The sequence below is a fragment of the Cucumis melo genome, chromosome 4, assembly GCF_025177605.1.
Source record: "Cucumis melo cultivar AY chromosome 4, USDA_Cmelo_AY_1.0, whole genome shotgun sequence".
NCBI classification, from domain to species: domain Eukaryota; kingdom Viridiplantae; phylum Streptophyta; class Magnoliopsida; order Cucurbitales; family Cucurbitaceae; genus Cucumis; species Cucumis melo.
In genome coordinates, this window is record NC_066860.1 from 10,436,936 (window position 1) to 10,457,839 (window position 20,904).

At 36.4% G+C, this 20,904-nt stretch overlaps 1 protein-coding gene across 1 annotated transcript; it reads left to right on the plus strand.

The window, feature by feature from the left end:
- Positions 1-6,145: 6,145 nt before the first annotated feature.
- Positions 6,146-18,065, plus strand: LOC103494940 (protein FATTY ACID EXPORT 5-like). Its single transcript, XM_008456327.3, has 3 exons — positions 6,146-6,570; positions 16,988-17,075; positions 17,702-18,065. Exons 1-3 carry the CDS (start codon positions 6,372-6,374, stop codon positions 17,772-17,774), a joined length of 360 nt encoding a protein of 119 aa, XP_008454549.1. The 5' UTR covers positions 6,146-6,371; the 3' UTR covers positions 17,775-18,065.
- The last annotated feature ends 2,839 nt before the right edge of the window (positions 18,066-20,904 follow it).

Genomic DNA, 20,904 nt, shown 5'->3' on the forward strand with positions numbered 1-20,904 from the left:
TTATAAAACTGGATTATTACCTAGACATCGTAGGTTAAAATCCAGTATAAGGGTTATACTCGGATGTTACACCTAGACATTAGGATATGTTTAAGTTAGCCTAAATATGATCCTATTTTTCTAAGTACCATTTAAAACCATCTTATAACACTTCAACTAGAGAAAAGTAGCATACTTTTAGCTCCAGCGTCCTTAAGAGTTCACACCGTGAGATCCATGTAGGACTTTGGGCCGTGCATAGGAGCAAACTCCCTTTGGAGAGTATTTTCATGGATCAATATCAAGGTGAATAGGGGAAGTAGTTCATAGTAAGTGGGTGAGACATATGTGACAATACATCCCACGATCTCTTCTATTTGGTCATATCGTGAGATTCCTATAATGCACTTGCTTGTTTACCCTGAAGTGACGTTCCCTTCGGAGGGTTGTATTATTGGATTTGGAGTACTGCGAACTCCTTATATGGATAGGGTCTCTTTGATCGGTTTTCATATTGACTTTCTACTTTCGGGAGCATAATGATTCTTATCTCTAAGATCCAAAAATTGAGGGTTACACTTACAAGAATTACTAAGTTAGTATATTCTCAATTGAACTAGTGGTAACTAAGTGCTATAGGAATATGAGAAATTCAGTAGTTAGAATTTGGTCAAGATTGTCTTGGTTCAAATGAGGAGTAATCGACTAACCTTCGGTAGAGATTATTCTAAACATTTGAAATAATGTTGCAAAACATAATAATGATGGGTACATTATTAATATTTGCTAAATTAATTGGTTCTTAAAGAGTTATAGTTTTTTCACTAAATAGAGTATGTTTTATTTTTGGCATGAATAGCTTAATAGTACAACTCTTAGCATTCGAAAAACTTAACGGTGATAATTTTGTGACTTGGAAATCAAACCTAAATACAATACTAGTAGTAGATGATTTAAGGTTTGTCTTAATTGAGGAACATTCTCAAGTCTCGATCTCAAATGTTAACCGAAATGTTTGAGAAGCATATGATCAATGGGTTAAGACCAATGAAAAGGCCCATGTTTACATTCTTGTTAGCATATCCGATGTTTTGGCTAAGAAACATGAATCCTTAGCCACGGCTAAAGAGATTATGGATTCATTGAGGGAAATGTTTGTCAGGATTCATGGTCCCTCAGACACGAAACAAGTAAGTACATTTATACCAAGTGAATGAAGGAAGGGACCTCTGTTAGAGAACATGTCTTGGACATGATGATGCACTTCAATATTGCTGAAGTAAATGGCGATCCCATCAATGAGGCAAATTAGGTGAGCTTTATTTTACAATCTCTTACGAAGAGTTTTGTACCGTTCCAGATGAACGTGTCTCTAAATAAAATAGATTTCACCTTGACCACTCTTCTAAATGAGCTCCAACGATTCCAGAACCTTACCATGGGTAAGGGAAAGGAAGTGGAAGCAAATGTTGCTACCACATAGAAAGAGTTAGTGGGAGGATCGTCTTTTAAGAGTAGAGTTGGACCTTCAAAAATAAAGAAGAAGGGAAAAGGGAAGACTCACAGAATAGTAAGAGAAACAAAGTTGCTAAAGGTAAATGTTACTACTGTAATGAAGACGGACATTGATTGAGAAATTACTCAAAGTACCTTGCTGAGAAGAAAGCTAGGAAGGAACTACAAGGTAAATATGATTTACTTGTTGAAACGTGCTTAGTGGAATATGATACTTTAACCTGAATACTAGACTCAAGAAACTACTAATCATATTTACTTTTTATTTCAGAAAACTAGTTCTTAAAAAGCTTGTAGAAGACGAGATCATCCTCAAAGTTTGAAACAAAAGAGGTTGTCTCGACTAAAGTAGTGGAAGATTTGAAGTTGTTTAAATAGATATATCATACTTAAAAAATGTTTTGTATGCTTCTTAAAATGTTGAGAAATTTAATATTTATCTTTTATATTTTAGAACAAATGTATAGAATATTTTTTGAAATCAATGAAAGGTTTATCTTTCTAGAAAATATATTCAGTTTTGATTTGTTATACTTATAAACAACTTATATAAGTTAAGACCAATTAGAGTAGGATTTGTCTTTAATACTAAAATGTTTAGCATAAAAGACGAAAAAGTTTCTTATAATACCTATATATATGGTATTTAAGATTCGATAACATAAATCTCAATGCGATTAGAAGATTGGTTAAGAGTAGACTTCTAAATTAGTAAGAAGATAACTATTTACCTTCTTGTGAGTCGTGTCTTAAAAGAAATAATGACCAGGAGATCTTTTACGGAAAAGGTCTTAGAGCTAAAATACATGCAGAACTCGTACATTTAGACCTCTGTTGACCAATGAATGTCAAAGTTCAAGGACGGTATGAATATTCATCAATTTTGTTGATGACTATTCAAGGTTTGGTCATGTTTACCTACTGTATCACAAGTTTGATTCTCTTGAAAAGTTTAGAGAATATAAGGTTGCAGTTGAGATTCAATAAAGTAAAACTATAAAGACATTTCGATCAAATTGAGGTTGAGAGTACGTTGACTTAAGATTCCAAAACTATTTAATGGAACATGGAATCCAGTCACAACTCTCTGCATCTAGTACGCCTAAGCAGAACGGTGTATCAGAAAGAAGAAACTAAGCCTTGTTATACATGGTTCGCTTTATAATCATCAAACCATGTAGTATATTAATATTGAACAATATTTCCAAACATGTTATAGATAAACCTAGTTCATCCACTAAAGTAGTTAATAAAACTAGGAAATTTACTTAGTTACATCCTTCTCAAGAGTTTAGAGTGCCTCAAAGCAGTGAGAGGGTTATTCATCAGCCTGGACGTTACCTAGTATTATCGAAAGCTAAATCGTCATACTTGATGATGATTTAAGAGGATCCATTGACTTATAAACAAACAATGAATGATGTAGATTATCTAACTAACGTCAATAAAGGGCTGGCTACGCAATTTCAAATTAAATATTTGGATATGCTTAATGCAAATTGTTCGCAACTGCAAAACAAATCACTAGCCATTACTCAAGCATCTTATATAGACAAAATATTATCTAGATATAAAATACAGAATTTTAAAAGGAATGGATTGTCGTTAAATATATTCTAAAATAGTTTAAGAAATCAAAAGACTACGTGCTTGTGTATAGAGCTAAGGATATGATCCTTATCGGGTACACTGATTCTGATTTCCAAAAATGCTAGAAAGTCTACATCAAAATTAGTATTCACTCTAAATTGAGAAGCAGTAGTGTGAAGAAGCGTAAAGTAAAATTGTACTACCTTATATGGGTAATTGTGCATCGTAGTAACGTAGTAACCTCGATACTAGTTAAGCAAATCATGGTTGTTTGGTTTACAAAGTCCTTCACGACTAAATTATTTGAAGGTCACCTAAAGAGTTTAGGTCTATGGAGTTTGTGCACTAGGACAAGTGGGAAAATGTTTGGGTGTGTGCCCTAGTCTATTGTATTCATATGTTTATTGTACTCATACGAGTAATTCTCTCATGGTTAAATTCAATGAACATGTGTGTGAATTTTATGTTAGCCACCAAAGTGAGTCTGTGTTTTAGTATTATTGGAACAATTTGGCACCATATTGGGGAGTTAAGAGGTATCTGACCAAAGTAGGGTTGTTGAGGTGGGCCCGTGTATACCAAGGTGGCATGCGTTATGATCAGACGACAACTAATATCGTGAAGTGCATCAACACAGTTTTAAAGTATGCATGGACATTGCTAATTACTGCTTTCTTTAGACCACGTTAGAGCTATACACCAAGCATGATTTCCGAAACATAGGGAGATAACGTTAAGCCAAGATTTAGTATTGTTTGACAACGATGAGTCCCTACTGAAGCTAGCTAATTTGAAGTCTGAAAAGTATGTAGTGTGCCTAATTGACCACCATGCATTGGAGATTGTAGACGATCATTTAAATCCTCACGTCAATTTACATGAAAGAACTTGCATGTGCGGGGAATTCGATTACTATGAAATCTCGTGTTCACATGCACTTGCTTGTTGTAGGGTGAAGAACATCAACTTGTATACATTATGCTCCAACGCCTACATCATCATATCATGGTTGGCTAGTTACACCAAACCTATCTTCCTTGTATGCCACGTCTCCAAATGGAAAACTACACAATGTTTTGTCGATAGTCATCTCACCGCCATTAATAATTAGTCAAGTTGGTCGTCATTAAATTGTGTAAATCCCGTCGAGCGGTGAAATAGAGAAAAACATTCACCGGTGTTCTCGTTGCAAGGTTGTAGGTCACAATCGGAAGATATGTAGAGCTAAACTTATGGATCAATAGTTCATTTTGTTGTATTTTGAATTTGTATGTTTTCACATTCAATGTGTGTATATGTGTTTATGTAGATAAAATTAATATGACGATACACATTTGCTCTAGTGCCTACTCATGTAAAACGTATTGAACGAGAATGTGATGAAAATCTCATTCAGTATGTTTTACATGTTTTTCAATTTAAACTCTCAAACAAACTTTTGCATGAAATTAATCAATATTTTAAAAGAATCAACTTTAAACATTACAACTCGGTCTAACTTAGGGCATATTTGACCCGAGATCTAATAACTATTAGCTTTTGTTTTTCATCCCCGAGAATCTCGGTCAACTTTGGCCTAAGATCTAATAACCGAAAAGCTTTTGTTTTTCATCCCGGGACATCTCGGAGAAATGTTGGCCCGAGATCCAATAACTTAAAGACCTATTTTTCATCTTGGGGCATCTCGAGGCAACTTTGGCCCAAGATCTAATAACCTAAAGACTTCTATTTTTCATTTCGAAAAATCTTGGGGCCACTTTGGCCTGAGATCTAATAACATATATTAATGATAATTCTCCATACTATATTAATAAGTTTATGGTGGTTGAGTTGAATTTATGTATAACTAACTTCCTCATTAATTACATTTGTTCAATCTCCTTCTAATCAACATTTAAAAACAAGAGTTCGTCAATCTCGTTCTAATTTATTAACACTACCACATAAATTGATAGACACACACAATAAACACTCTATTAAGTAGCTAATACAAATATTACTTTGAAGAATGGAAATTTGAGTACATTATAAGAATAAGGAAATACATGCATTAAATAAATGATTGATCATTACAAGAAGGCTCTATTAGCCTATAGCTGTATTGTTAATTGTTTAAGAGATGAGGGGATGTTATTTGATGTTAGAGTTTGGAAAGAGGAGCGGGTTACATCGTATTCGAAATATTTACAACAATAAATCCTACAATCACCCGAACCAATTTGTTGTGGTGCATATCGAAGGCAACATTATGGCCATGGTGTCCTAGGCATATTGGACTTCAACGTGAAAATGCCACCATGGTGTAGGAGAGTTGGGACTACGCACCTAATGTTGTCGAGTTCTTTAGCTAGCTCCAACTTTAGCGTCAAATCAATAAACAAATCCCATACCACGATTCCTCCCTCAACTATGTCCAGCATGATCAAAGTCTAGTGACATCCCCCCGATGTTATAAGATATGTAGATGTAGTTGACGTCCATCCATGCCTTATCGTAGTCTGATAATTCACCCACCACATATTTCAAAACGATTGCATCTTCGATCCAGGTAGTATGGAATTTAGACGCAGCGAAAAACGGATCGAAATTCTACCCTAATTGCACTTAATTAACATGAAACCCTAAATTAATACAAATTAGGGTTTTGAGACATTAACCTTCGTAGTTTCAATTTTTTGAAAAACTTTACATGTCCTTGATCTGAACCACCACTATAGTTGACATACTATCCTCCAATCTTAAAACTGGGTTGTGGAATCCATTGGATGAAGGAATTGGGAGGAAGAAAGAAATGAAAAAAGAAAAGAAAAGAAGTGGGCAGCGAGAATTCATATGCAAATTGCATGTCTCTATAATATCAGAGCTCAACAACTTAAAATTCACTTTCTTTTGTGTGATTTTTGTCTTTGTCAAAAGAATAACTGCAACTATAGTAATTAGATTCAAAATACTTCCTCAAAGGAAGAATAGATAATCGTCGGACAAATTTGAAAATTACAAATATCGACCTCATGAGCAAAATAAATACTTTTAACATTTTGTTACATTTACCAAAATTAACCGCATAAAAATTGTGCTACTTCGCGGAATTTTCCTTCCGTAGTACTCTAGTTTTTTAAATAATTTTCAAGACATCTCTATAATAACTCTCAATCCCCCATCCACGCCATAAAGGTCATAAGGCAGTTGAGAAGAATTGGAAAACTCCTCCATTCCTCTTTGATCTGTGAAATCAAAAGAAGGATTTATTCAAAATCTGTTATTCTCGGAAAACCCAATTTGGAAACATGCATGATTTCTGCTTCACAATCCCTTATGGATTGATTTTAGTTGGTGGTGGCATTTTTGGCTACCTCAGGAAAGGGAGCATAGCATCGCTAGCTGGAGGTGTGGGTACTGGATTGGTTCTAATTCTCGCTGGATACTTGAGCCTTGGAGCTTTCAAGAAGAAGAAAAACTCTTATCTTGCTCTGATTCTTGAGACTGGTATTGTTGGTTTTCTAACTTCTGTTTCATGTTCATCTTTTCGTGTTTGATATTGTTTTTACGTTTTCTGGAGTTGAAGATCTTGTCTGCTACTATTGATACTGGTAGTTATACCAGTTATAGAACCTTTAAAAATTGGATGCTTGCCACTTAAATGTGTCAATTGTTTTCTAATTTCTTTTTGCTGTTTTTAGTGTTCTTGTTTCTTCAAACTTGAGACGCTTGTGAGCCGACTCATTCGAGGTATTGTGGTTCTCTTCTTTGTTTTGTGCGTAATCCATGCGGAGAACATCACTAATCACTAGGATGTTCGAATCTCCTTATAATAATTTATTAACAGGATATCTCGTTATGAATCTATTACTACAATTCATGAGAACTTGCTGAACACGTGTTATTTCATCTTCTTCTTCTTGCCCAGCTGCTTTTGACCAGTATAGCTTCTTGTTCTCTTCTCGAATTTGGTTTCCGAATGGTTAACTTTCTTGGTTCTTTGCTGGGTATTATCTTGATTCTATGTAACGGGTGGTATCTGATGGCTGTAAACTTTTGAAAAAGAGATCCAGTGTACTTTCAATTTGCACTGGTATGTTCATATTTTTCATTGGTCCCAGAACGGTTGTATGAAAGAGAACTATAAGGGCTTACCGTTTATAGGTAGGAGTAGTATGGTACTGCAGAGGCATAAGGATAATATTAGTTAGTGTATTTGGTTATAAATAGAGGGAGGGCGATTTGGGTAAGAGAGGCCATTGTTGAGTGATTTAGGGCTTGGGTTAACATACTAAAGGGAAGAGGAGGTTCCAAGTGCCTTATACTTGGTTTATCTTTTAGTTCTTAATCCTTTACATTTCAATATTTTTAGTTCTTGATTCTTTTAGGTGGTATCGTAACATTTTCATTAGCACATCCTGAGCTGCCACCTGAGCCCTGCCTCTCTAGCCTATGTGCGCAAGCACAGAACTGGTACTGCTGCTATACCCTGCCTCCCATCAGGTCAAATGCACACCATTGCCCAAGGCAGGTGACTTGTACACTGGTTAAGTGAAGTGCTATAGACAGTGATATTCTACATACTTGTTAATGACTCCATTTTCCTTGATCCTTTATCTGGAGCTTTTATCCATGAGCATTGTTTTTTTTTATTAATTAGCTACAAATATAGAAGGTAGAGCAATTCGGTTGGAGTTAAACTGTCCAAGAAAATCAAGGATGCTACGAAGAAGGTAGCACACTACTTTGATTTTTCCTTCCCGCCACTACTAAGCGAGTGTATTGTTACTACTTTTGCACCTGCATCTCCTATTATGGTGGAATGAAATCCTACGCCTAAAACTTCTTTTCATTGCATTTCTTCTTTTTCTACAATAGTCAAGCTTATTGCTTCTACACCTACAACTTCGACTGGAATTTTGGGAACATGGAAAGAAGGTTACTTTGAAAAACATTTGAGCAAGCGGACAGTGGAGATTCGACCAAATCTTTTATGACCCCTTTATCCATCATTCGAGCTTTCTCCTTTTTGTATTAAAATTTCCTTTGGAACTGTCAAGGCACTTTTCCCGGGAAGATCCTGAGATGGCTGTAGGTTCTACTTTAGGTGAAATATTTCTACATTTCCGTGGGAGTTTTGAGGTTTAGGCATGGGAACTTAAGGAAAAGAAATCAGAAATTTGTCTTTCCCTTTTTATTAAATAATGGTGGGGTTTTCCCTTGGAAAGGTAGGAATTATGGCAAGGTTACAACTTACTAGTATGGGGTTTCTGCCCCTTGGGATTTGTGTTCAGCTTCATGTATTAATGCCAGTTCCAGTAGTTTCTGGAAATCAATTTTAGGTTTGAGTGATTTGCTTGTTTAGAGGATTAATCTTGTGGTGCGGAATGGTGTTAATTGGAGCTTTTGAAAGGAGACCTGGCTCCATTTTCTTTTCCCAGGTTGTTTGCCTGTGGCAAGTTTCTTGCATAATTACTTGGATGGCTATCTGAGAAACCTCAATCCTAAAGGAACATGAATGATGAAGAGGCCTTGGAGTGGGTTGGGTACAATGGCTGGACAAAGATTAAGGTCTTTGTTTGGAAATGTGTATGAACAGGCCTTAGTACTTAAGATAATGTTCAAGCAAGAAACTCTAATCACTTCTCCCATTATTGTAGTCTGTGTAAGACAAAGATATATTTTACATCCCAGAGGGGCTATAATTGGAGATACCATTGTTTCTGGTACAGAAGTTCCTATAAAAATGGGAAATGCCCTACCTTTGAGTGCAGTTTGAACTATTGATTTACGTAATTGGAAGTAACCAATTAGGTTTACGACGAAACCTAGAAATCAATCACTGATCCAGAGGAGACTGGCAATTACCTTCTATTTTGGTGCCCTTTTCCTCCATCTTTGGCTCCAGCCCTTAAGTATCTTTGGCTTCAATATGATTTCTCGTATTGATGCTGTTAGGATATCTTCTAACAAGAACACTCATGAACAAACAAAGAACACTAAAACATAGAATTATACTGCAATATCAAGAAGAAGCTACAATATACCTCAGCACATTCTAGAGGGCTGAGAATCCTCCTCCAGATTCCCCAATTAGGATTTGAAATGCCTTGAATTTGTTACGTGGAACTATCAACAACCTAGTAACTCTTTAGTTTTCATAATTGAGTCCATGTACTTATTTATGAGTTATTTATGTTTATGATCCAGGGTAAAGAGAAGTGCAATATATGAAGTGCAATATATATACTCTCTGACCTAGTGGCGCTGGTTTGTATTATGAAATATTCTCTCTAATAATATTGTTCTCCTTTTGCTCCATGGATGTAGCTAATACATTGTTAACGAACCACATATATCTGTGTGTCGATCTTTATACTTTTTTTATATTGCTTAATTGTTGATTTAGTAGCATAGGTAATCACCACAAAATTCTTGGCACTTTGCTTCCAACCTAAACCCTCTAATTACAACTAAAATCTCTAACAAACTTACCAACTAATTACTATTTTGTCCCTTATAATAACCACACTAATATTCTACTAATAGTCCTATTATTCCCCTAACTAGGGCCTACGGGTCTTACATGCTTAACAACTTTTTTGTCTTAACTGTTGTGTATGTCGTCCCAAAAAGATGCCTGATTCTCCTCACGAACAAGACTATATCATTTTTATGAGAAAAATGATCCAAAGTATTTTGCACAGGAGCTTATGGTTTCCAGAGTGCCTCTCTACGTTGTAAAATTAACTTTTTGTGACATTAGTATTTTGACTCTCATAGGAGATTAAAAGAGCGGGCGGACAGGTAGTAGCTAGGTTTACCGTTAGTGTGCCTTTATGTAATTTATAAAAGTGGTCTTGTTTTTTTGGATTGAAGTTTTGTTTCCTAGTTTACTTTAGGATAATGCTCAAGTTTGTTTTTTTGTATGCCTTGAACTTTTGCTTTTTTCTTCAACGAAATCTTCGTTTCTTACCCAAGATATTGACAATATATTCTTACATTTATACCAGCTAGAGGAATTTTTTTCGTAATTCCCCTGGCTTCCGGTTGTGTTCAATCATTTCATTCCTCGAACAAAGTTTGTCTTGAATAGAAAAATGGTATTTTTCTGATGCCACAATGTTCTGTGTTTCTCAAGATTTCTAATTAACGATCTATCACTTTCAATATCAAATTAGATTTGATTTTTGTTTCTTTAAATGGAGTCATAAATATGTCTATGCCTTTGCAACAGTATGCGGTGCGCTCACTTGGGTGATGGAACAATATGTCTATGCCTTTGTTACGTCAGTGTGTCTTTTTGTAATTATGAATGTAGTCTTGTTTCTTTGGATTGGAGTTCTGTTTCCTAGTTCGTTGTTATTAGTGGGCTATGTCCAAGGAAAGATTTAACCTAATTTTCATTCCTTTTTCATCGGAAGCTTGTTGTCTATTTATTGTCCCCTTTGTATCTTTTGTTCATATGAGAAAATAATAAGAAAGTCAAATCGTAGTTTTTCTCTGGGTACTTCGATTTGCACGTAATAAGGTGTCTATTTTCTTTTACCGCTTTTAATATGATATCAAAGCGGGATAAAGACACAACCCTAGACACGAATATTGATAGAACCCAAACAAAGACCAACCACGAGACAGCTGCCGCCATGTAAAAGTTGCTCCACCAACTTTAGAAGCCGCCAATGATCACAACAGGCCCACCCTCAAAGCTAATTGCGCTGCCTAGTGGAGGGAACCAGACGCACGTGCCACATTTACCCATGTGCTGCCGTTCGTCATCTTTGCAGTTCAGCTGGCCTACTCCCAACCGTGGTCCTCTATCCAGCCGTAACACCCTTTTGGTTAGCTGAACATTCACGTGCCGTTCCTGCCCTCGTTTCACGTGCTGTCCTCTTCTCATGTGTTGTTGCATTTTGATTCTTTACAGCAATCGCATATTCGTGGTATTGGGATTGATCAACTCCATGAGAAATCTGGGTTTGAAGTTGGTGAATCTGCGGCACAATCCTAACCAGTTGACTTGCCGAGGTATTCCAAGAACCCGGTAACTTCGTTCCCTACTTTGTCTTCAAATTATATAATTAGTTCTCTGGCATCATCTACAGGTATCTTTCTAGGAGAGCAGCTGAATGGCCAGAACTTTTTTTCCTGGTCTCAATTAGTCAAAATGTTTCTTGAAGGACGTCACCGATTCAGTTTTCTGATAGAGGAGACTCTTCGTCCCTTACCTGGTGATGTCCAGGAACGTTATTGGAGAGGGGACTCCCTTCTATAGTCCATTCTGATTAATAGTATGGAACCACAATTTTGCAAACCTTTGCTTTATGCAGCAACTTCAAAGGATTTATGGGACACTACTCAGAAACTCTATTCGAAGCGTTAGAACACCTCTCGTCTGTATACTATGAGAAAACAAGTCTATGATTGCAAGCAAGGAAACTATGGATGTAACCTCCTAATTCAATAAACTTTCCACACTGGCGAGAGATGGACCTGTGCAGAGAGACAATAGGGGATACTCCGAATGATGGCATACAATATGCTAAACTTGAAGAAGTTGATTGGATTTATGACTTTCTTGCAGGTCTCAACCCCAAGTTTGACATTGTTCGTGGTCGTATACTTGTCCGGTGACCCCTTTCCTCCTTAGTGGAAGTGTGTTATGAAGTCTGTCTTAGAGAAGACCGTACAAGTGCCATGAGTATTTTGACTACTTGTGTTACTCACTTTGTTGCCTTAAGTGCTAGATCCTCTACCCATGATAGTGAGAAGAACAATGGGAAATCGATCCCTATTTGTGGGCATTGCAAGAAACAGTGGTACACTAAGGATCAGTATTAGAAACTTCATGGTCGTCCTCCAGAAGGTAAGAAATGTTCCTTAAATGATAAACAGAATTTAGGGCGTGCTTATATGAGTGAGTATGCTAGAACCTCTCAACCATCTGGCCCTATTGTAAACCAGAACGGTCCTAGTCCATCCTCCACTCTAGGAGCCATTGTTTAGTCAGGTATGCCTCAGTCCCTTAGCCTTATCAATGTTGATGGGAAGAATCCCTGAATCCTAGACTTGGGTGCTACATATCACTTGATAGGTTCCTTTGAGAATTTTGTTTTATATATTCCGTGTGCAGGTACTGAAAAGATCAGAATAACCAACAGTTCCTTAGCTCCAATTGCTGGTCAGGGCAAATTTTTTCCTTTGAAGGGCTATCCCTCCAGAATGTGTTGCATATGTCTAAGATTTCCTATAATTTGCTTCCTATAAGTAAGATCACTCGAGAGTTGAACTGTAAAGCTACTTTCTTACCTGATTCTGTTTCTTTTTAGAACTTGAGCTCGGGGAGAATGATTAGCATTGCCCGACATAGCAGGGGACTCAATCTCCTCGACGATGATACCTCCGCTAGTAGTAACTCTAGGACTAGTTTACTATCTTCATATTAAACTATTTTTGAACAAGATTGTATGTTGTGGCTTTTCCAGTTAGGCCACCCAAACTTTCAATATATGAAGTATCTATTTCTCCATCTCTTCTCTAAAGTTGATGTTTCCTTTTTACTTTTTATCTTATGAGGTGTGTATTTAGGCCAAACAACATCAGGTTTCCTTTCCCTCATAGCCATATAAGCCAACCCGATTGTTCACCCTTATCCATAGTGACGTTTGGGTTCCCTTAAAGGTCACTACCTCTTCTGGAAAACAATGGTTTGTGACCATTATTGATTGTCATATCCGTCTTACGTGAGTCTTCCTTATCACTGATAAATTCGAGGTCTCCTCTGTATTTCAGGACTTCTATCACACCGTAGAAACGAAGTTCAATGCAAAAGTTGCAATTCTTTGGAGTGATAATGGTCGAGAGTTTCAAGACCATACCCTGAGTGAGTTTCTATCCTCCAAAGGGATTGTTCATCGGAGCTCGTATGCTTACACCCATACACAAAATGGGGTTTCTAAGCAGAAAACCTGTCACCTTTTGGAAGTAGCTTGGTCTCTTATGTTGTCGACTTCCCTTCCTTCTTATATGTGGGTAGATGCTGTTTTTACTGTAGCTTATCTCATCAATAGGATGCCCTCCCGTGTCCTTCACCTCCAGACTCCCTTAGATTGTCTCAAGGAGTCGTATCCCTCTACTCGCCTACTTCTAAGGTTCCCCTTCGTGTGTTTGAATGTACAGACTATGTTCATTGCTTTGGCTCTAACTAGACCAAATTCATCCCTCGGGCTCAAGCGTGTGTGTTTGTTGTGTATCCCCTTCATCAACGAGGCTATAAATGTTTCAGTCCTCATTTCCGTAAATACTTTGTCACTATTGATGTCACCTTTCGTGCGGGTCGACCTTTCTTTCTCGCTAGCCATCTTTAGGGGAGAATGTGAGTGAAGAGTCTAAATGTCCCTTAGAGTCTACCAATCCTATCCTTGTTAACTTACTTGACCCTAATCCTCATCCCATGGTCCTACCTACAAACCAAGTTCACTGGAAAACCTATTATAAGAGAAATCTCAAAAAGGAAATTGGGTCCTCTATTGACCAGTCAACTTTGGTCCAAGACTCTAAACCTCCACGAGATCAAGGTATGACTAATCCTATTGACTCATATGTTGACAATAAAATGAGTGAGAGTGACAGGTGCAAGACTTGTGCCAGAATAGAAGGGTCAATTTTGGAAAATAAGTATTTTAATTTAGTATGAATTTTGGAGAAGGCTTTGAAAAGAAAGTGTTTTGTTGAAGCACGTAGCTAGGTGATGCGAAGAAGGAAGATGTGTTTTAAAGCTTAGCGGTACCTAGGTGACACAAGGAGAATGAGAAGGAAAACAAGACTGACTAAGCAATTTCAAGTTCAATGCGAGATAAGCTATGTGATGAAGGATTAGTTATTTTTCTGGGGAATTTTCTATTAGTGCTTAATTAGTGGCTATGTGTCAAGATTAAAATTAAGCATATTCATGAGAAAGATAGGGCTTACACGTGTACCACTATAGGTAGGAGCTGGCAAGTTAGTAAGGACCTTAGGATGACTAATCTATTTTGGAGATTAGTACAAATAGAGCAGAAGGAACAGGAAAAGGATTATTATACAAAAAGGACGGGAAAAGGATTATTATACAAAAATACTTAGTGTTATTCTACTGGGAAAAGAAAAAGTTAGGTGAGAAGAAGCTTGAAGACAAGACGTTCTGAGCTAATGGGAAACTAAGGATTAGTGAGTGATTATCCAAAATGTTTAATGTTTTTAAAGCTTCTTTTGAACTTCTTGTTCAAATGTAAAGTTGTTTCTACATATTTAACGTTTATGAAAGGAATGATTATTCTAAAGAAAGCCTTTATGCTAAGTAAAATTCTATACGCAATGAACGCTTTGTATTGTATAATATGTTCATTGAAAACTATTAGTCTTATTCCTATCAATGAAGCTAACTGTTATGTGCACATTAAGAGTAAAGGTAGCCTTGTAGAAAAGGACTGCACGGTGGAGTGAAGCGGACCAATGCCTAAAGGAGCGTATTGTGTTTAGCGGCCTGAGCAATGGGAAATGAACTAGGATATTCTCCCAGGGATGTTGCAGATGAAAAGGACGTCACAGTAGTCTATGTGTGGGAATGGTTCATGTTCTCGGCGAAAGGAAAATGGAAGACTTATGTGTGTTTATTGTTTTATGAAATGAGGCGTTGAAGCCTATTGTGTTATGAAAATGAATTGTTGGTTAAATTATATTTCCCTAAAAGGTTTTCAAAACTATCACTCACTAAGTCTTTGACTTACGTTTTGAAGTTTTCTCTCCCTAGGTGATCAGACGTTAAGGGTCAAGTAAGGAAGGATAAGATAAGTTGCTAGGCGTGGAAGCTGAGCCAACGATCTAAGTACTTTTATCTTGTATTACTTGTAATTGAAAAGTTATTTCATTTTTTTTAGAAGTCTTGTAGGAAAGGAGCTGCATCTCAGTTTTGTGAAAGCTAGCAAGACGTTTAAGTTTAACATGTATCTTTGTACGAAGGAAGTAAGGAAAGTGTTGTTGTGTAACTCTTGGTTCAAGTAATAAGAAAGGTTTGTTTATTGGCTATATTTGAAGTCTTTTATTTGCTTTCAGTTGCGTGTTAAAGTTGAAGTGTAAGATTTAAGTGAGCGTTTTGGCGTTTCACTTGAGGTGTCATAACTGCTCAAGTCGCGTTTTGATCCGCATAGCGAGACCAAGGACGTGTGTGGGGCGGGCCATGACAACAGGTCCGATGTCTTTGTTCCTGAAGATATTGGAGAAAAGGACAGTGTTGATGAGACGGAGGTCAGAGTAGAAATTGATGGTAATGAAGCTAAACAAGATCATTTAAGTAATCTTGGTGAGTATGATCCTTCTCTTAACATTCCCATTGCGTTGAGAAAAGGTACCGGGTCCTACACGAAACATCTTATTTATATCTATGTTTCTTATGAGAGACTATCTCCACAGTTCAGAGACTTCACAGCCAGTGTTGACTCTACCATGATACCTAAAAATATCCACATTGCTTTAGACTGCTCTAAGTGGAAAACTGTTGTTATGGATAGAGCTCTTGAAAAGAATAAGACTTTGGAGATCTATACTCTCCCTAAATGAGATAAAACCGTGAGATGTAAATTAGTGTTCACACTCAAATACAAGACAGATGGAACTGTTGATAGCCACAAGGCTAGGTTAGTTGCAAAAAGGCTTACTCAAACCTATGATGTCAATTATTCTTAAACTCTTTCCCTTGTTGAAAAACTAAAATACCGTTAGAGTCCTGTTACCTATTGTTGTGAATAAAGACTGGCCCTTATATCAGCTGGCTGTTAAGAATGTGTTTTTGAATGGAAACTTGAAAGGGGAAGTCTATATAAGCCCCCCTGCAGGGTTTGAAGCGCAGTTTGATCATCAGGTTTGTAAACTTCAAAAACCCTTGTATGGGCTAAAATAGTAACCGAGAGCATGGTTTGATAGGTTTATTACCTTTGTCAAGTCTCAAGGGTACAGTCAGGGCACCTAATCACACCTTGTTTACAAAAGTTACCAAGGCTGGAAAGATCACCATTGTTGATTGTTTATGTTGATGACATTGTTTTTCTCTAGGGATGACAACGCTAAGATCATCCAACTAACAAAGAAGGTGGGTGATGGGTTTGGAATTAAAGACTTGGGGAAAGTATTCCTTGAGATGAAGGTAGCTAGATCAAAAGAGAAGGTATCTCCGTATCTTCTTACGTTTATACCAATTGGAGGAATATTTTTCGTGATTCCCTTGGCTTCCAATTGTGTTCAATCATTTTATTTCTTGAACAAAGTTTGTTTCGAATACAAGAATGGTATTTTTTCTGATGCTACAACGTTTTGTGTTTCTCAAGATTTCTAATTAACGATCTATCACTTTTCAATATCAAATTAGGTTTGGTTTTTCTTTTCTTTAAATGGAGTGATAAATATGTCTACGCTTTTGGAACAGTATGTAGTGGTGCGCTCACCTGGGTGATGGAACAGTATGTCCTTTGTTACGTCAGTGCCTTTTTGTAATTATGAACGTGGTCTTGTTTTTTCGGATTGGAGTTTTGTTTCCCAGTTTACTTTAGTATAATGCTGAAGTTTGCTTTTTGTATGCCCTTGAACTCTTGCTTTTTTTTTTCTTCAATGAAATCTTAGTTTCTTACCTAAAATAATAACAATATATTCTTACATTTATACCAACTGGAGGAATCTTTTTCGTAATTACTCTGGTTTCCGGTTGTGTTCAATCATTTCATTCCTGAAACAAATTTTGTTTTAAATACAAGAAAGGTATTTTTCTGATGCCACAACTTTCTGTGTTTCTCAAGATTTCTAATTAACGATCTATCACTTTTCCATATCAAATTAAGTTTGATTTTCTTTTTCTTTAAATGGAATTATAAATGTATCTATGCCTTTGGAACAGTATGTAGCGGTGTGCTTACCTGGGTGATGGGTCAGCGCTATTTACAGACTTCTAAGATCATGCCGGCTGGCATTGTAGCTGGAATCAGGTAACTTGATCTACTTCTAAATTCACGTCACAAATTTCTTTTAAATGCAAGCAATCATTTTCTTGCGCTGTTGTCTATATCTTGATTGAAAGGACATAGTGATGGCACTATTTATCATATTGTTCTTTGCTGCTAACTCAGCTATCCAAACTATACCTTTTGATTTTGGTCTGAATTACAATATGAACAAAAACTTGTTTTAAAGTATACCCTAAACCCTAAAGCAATAGATTTGACTGGTGATGTTATTATCACATTATTGTAACTTAAATTATAGTTGTTATCATTATTCTTAAGAAACGAAGCTTTCACAACTGATGTTCACGAGAATATTAAATCTCACCACCACCTGTCCCTGAACACAACCTACCTGCAAAATCAAACTAAGGTCATAATTACAAAAGGCCTAGTTACGAATGCTCACAAGACATTAAACTTCACCACCTCCCAAAATTTGTTACTCGACTTCTTCACACTTCTAAAGAACCTATCATTTCTCAAGTCAAACTGAAAACTGGGGTTGGAGCTAACACATGTACCAATTTCTTTTTGTTATCCTTGAAATTTTCTCTTGGTTTTACTTTACCTGATTATGTTACACTTTTCTTTTTGTTATTCTCTTGCAGTTCTCTCATGACTTTATTTTACCTGTACAAGCTCGCAACCGGCGGTAACCATATTTCTCCCAAGGCCGAGTAATGATTTCAAACACTTCCGATATTCAATATGGAAAACGCACTGGATCACACTAGAAACTCAAACAATGTATTAGTATACAAACAATTGCTGTTATTGCTAATTTATGTTGGACGTGTCAACTGAATGATCATTGCTGAATATAGATAAGGTGGGTTGAAAGAAAGGCTTAGAGTTATTTGAACGTGTGCTTGGGGAAGCTCTGAGCTGTTGCTGGATGAGTTTGTCCCCGTCCTTTTACATGTGTTCTTACTTGGAATCAAGTTTTCTCGTAAATCTTTGGATTCTGTTACAGATTCTTGTTTGTTTTTTTTTTTCTTCTTGTCATCATCTTTTTTGTTCATTGATGTAGTACTTAATGAAACCGACTGGGAGCTAAAAAACATCTTTGCTGACATTCCACATTGTCAAATATTCAAAGATTTTGTTTTTTCTTTTGGTATGAGATAATTGTTTCATTGTCAAGCATTGTTTCAATCACTAACAATTCTCAAAAGGATGTATTTGATCCTAACATATATATGTATAAAAGAAAAGAAAAAAAACACTAAAAAGCTGGTCTATTTCCGTTAATTGTTCTCAAAAGCTTCGGGTCAGTTTTAAAGACTTACTCAGTATTACATGTTTTATTCTTAAGAAATCACCATTTTCTGTTTTCATTTTCTTAAGAGCGAAAATGTTCAATAAATTATTCTGCATTTCTTGTTTCTAAATTATACAAAGCACTCCTAAAAGTGGGTAAAGAATATTTATTTGCAAATTTTCAGATGAAAAATACTTGGATGTAATTCAAATATCTTCTATTTTCTTGCATCCTATTCACTATATTGTTCAATTAAAGTTTTTCATTGCAGATATCATTTTTTTTTTCTTTGGATGTACCCAAGTGATGTACATATATATTAAGCTTTCCCTTTCCCTAGCATATTCCCTTAAGAGAAATGTTATTTAAATCGATAGATGCTATCACTTGGATCACACAGAGATTCCTCCAAAGCTTACATGAACTCTTGTGAGTTTAAAAAGGAATAATATAGGGGTTTTAACTAGAATAGTTTAAATTATTACTTGATATTACACAACCAACCTTTCTTTCTAATACATTACATAAAAGGTCACTTGTAGTTGGGTTGTGCTATTGATGGAGTAGTGTTATCTGAATGTTCTGTGTAGTTTGCATATTGTTCGGTTGCGCTGTTGATGGATTAAGGGTTCAGGACCGTCATGTGTAAGTTGTATATTTACTGATGGACTATACTGTAGACTGAATATAGACGTTATGCATAGTATAGGTCACTTGTAGTTTGTACTATTGTTTGGGCTGAGACGATGTGATTGTCAGGTGTAATTACATAGTGATGATTTGATTTGTTGACTGGATTCAGGTAGTGTGGCTGTATTGTATGAATTGGATATATGTATAGTGACAGATGATACTGTTGACTGAACCTAGATTGTTTGACTAATTATGCTTAGAGACTGGACTGTTAGTTTGAGCTATATTGTGATGTGATTGTTGTAAACTATTTAGAATGAATTGACGGGTAACAATTAGCTTTATCTATGGGGTAGTGTACCTTGCAGGCACGGTGTCCTATGGGATCACCATATGTTGTGTATCCTTTGGGATTACTAGATTGATATGTGTATCCGACAGGATCACTAGACTGATTGATGTGTGCCATATGGGACTACTAGACAGTTATGTTGCAGGGTACCCCTTAGTAGAAAATTAATTGTTATTACCCTAACGGGACCAGTAGTGAGTCTCTCACTGGATATATTTTATACTCACCTTTTTGTGTTTAACAATTTCAGGTAAAGGTAATGTACGAGGCGGACCGACGAGGGGCAAGAAGGATGCGTGAAGGCTATATGGGAATGTCTAGTTTTAATGCTTTCGCTCAATATCTTTGTTGTTTTCGTTTTGAGGACTTTCATTTGAGTTTTGGTTAGAACATTTGTTTGTTTGTCTTGTTTGAAGATTCCATAGATTATGTTTTGAAACTTTTGAAATAGGGTCCGAAGACGATTTTATTACATCTTGAAGTTTTAAATGAATTTTGAACAGGTTCTTTATTGAGCTTTTATGTTTGAATGTCGTGTCTTAGAAGTAAGTAATGACCTTAGTTTAGATTGAAAAGTTGGGTCGTTACAAACTAGGGGTGTTCTTACGGGATAGCTTGCACGATTAAGGATGTTAATACGGTCTCACTCGCCTTGTGTGTATCTATGATCACTCGCACGTCTAGGGATGTTTCTATAGAATCACTCACACAATTAGGAGTGTTCGTACAATCTCACTCGCCTAAGTGTGCTCCATTGGACACACGGCGTTATGATTATGTTTCTGAAGGGAAGTTAATACATCTCCTAGCAGGACCAGTAGTGGGTCCTTTATTGGGTATATTTTATATACTCATTTCTTTTCTATGTTTAATATTTTAGGTAAATGTAGATGATCATGAAAGTTGGTGAGCTAGGGGAAGGGTTCGTAACATGCCATATGAGGACTCAGTTCTGCTTTCGCGTATATGTATCAGTGTTTTAGTGCTTTCTTTTTATACATTTTTAGTTAAACTTTGATCACAATTATTTAACTTTGTTTTATTTAAAAAGTTGTTAGAACCAGCACGGGTCATGTTTTCATAGTTTTTTATTGAATTTACAAATTTTATAACTTTCGAACATTTATTTGATATTAATTTCATAAAAAAAATTTAGTTTTGGTCTTTTCAAGAAAGTTTAAATTGTTAATTGTCTTTTAAGTAATGACCTTACTTAGTTTAAAAGTTTGGGTCGTTACATCCTGACTGGATTCTTCGGGGCTTAGGGATTAATTTTTGCTGGTTGGCTCGACGACAAGGGATAGAGGATTTTCCTCTTGTCACGGGGTGGAGGTTCTTTTCTTGGTATGTACAATAATGGCAAGATTTTTATTAGGTGAGGAGGTGTTTTGGATTTCTTGGAATAGGATTGGTGATTTGGATTTTTCGGGAGGTGGTGGAGGCGTTTTAGACTTAGTGGGAGTTTGAGAGCTAGTGGCTTTGGAGGATTTAGATTTATTGGGTGAGGGAAGATTGGTAGGCTTCTTCTTCTTGGGAATCTTTGTGGACGCAAACGACAAGGTTTC

Bases quoted from the DNA above. Each gene is read 5' to 3' on its own strand.
- LOC103494940 (XM_008456327.3), top strand. From the start codon at position 6,372: ATGCATGATTTCTGCTTCACAATCCCTTATGGATTGATTTTAGTTGGT. The intron at 6,571-16,987 runs GTATTGTTGGTT...CCTTTGGAACAG, and splicing joins TGCTCTGATTCTTGAGACTG to TATGTAGCGGTGTGCTTACC. The intron at 17,076-17,701 runs GTAACTTGATCT...ATTCTCTTGCAG, and splicing joins GGCATTGTAGCTGGAATCAG to TTCTCTCATGACTTTATTTT.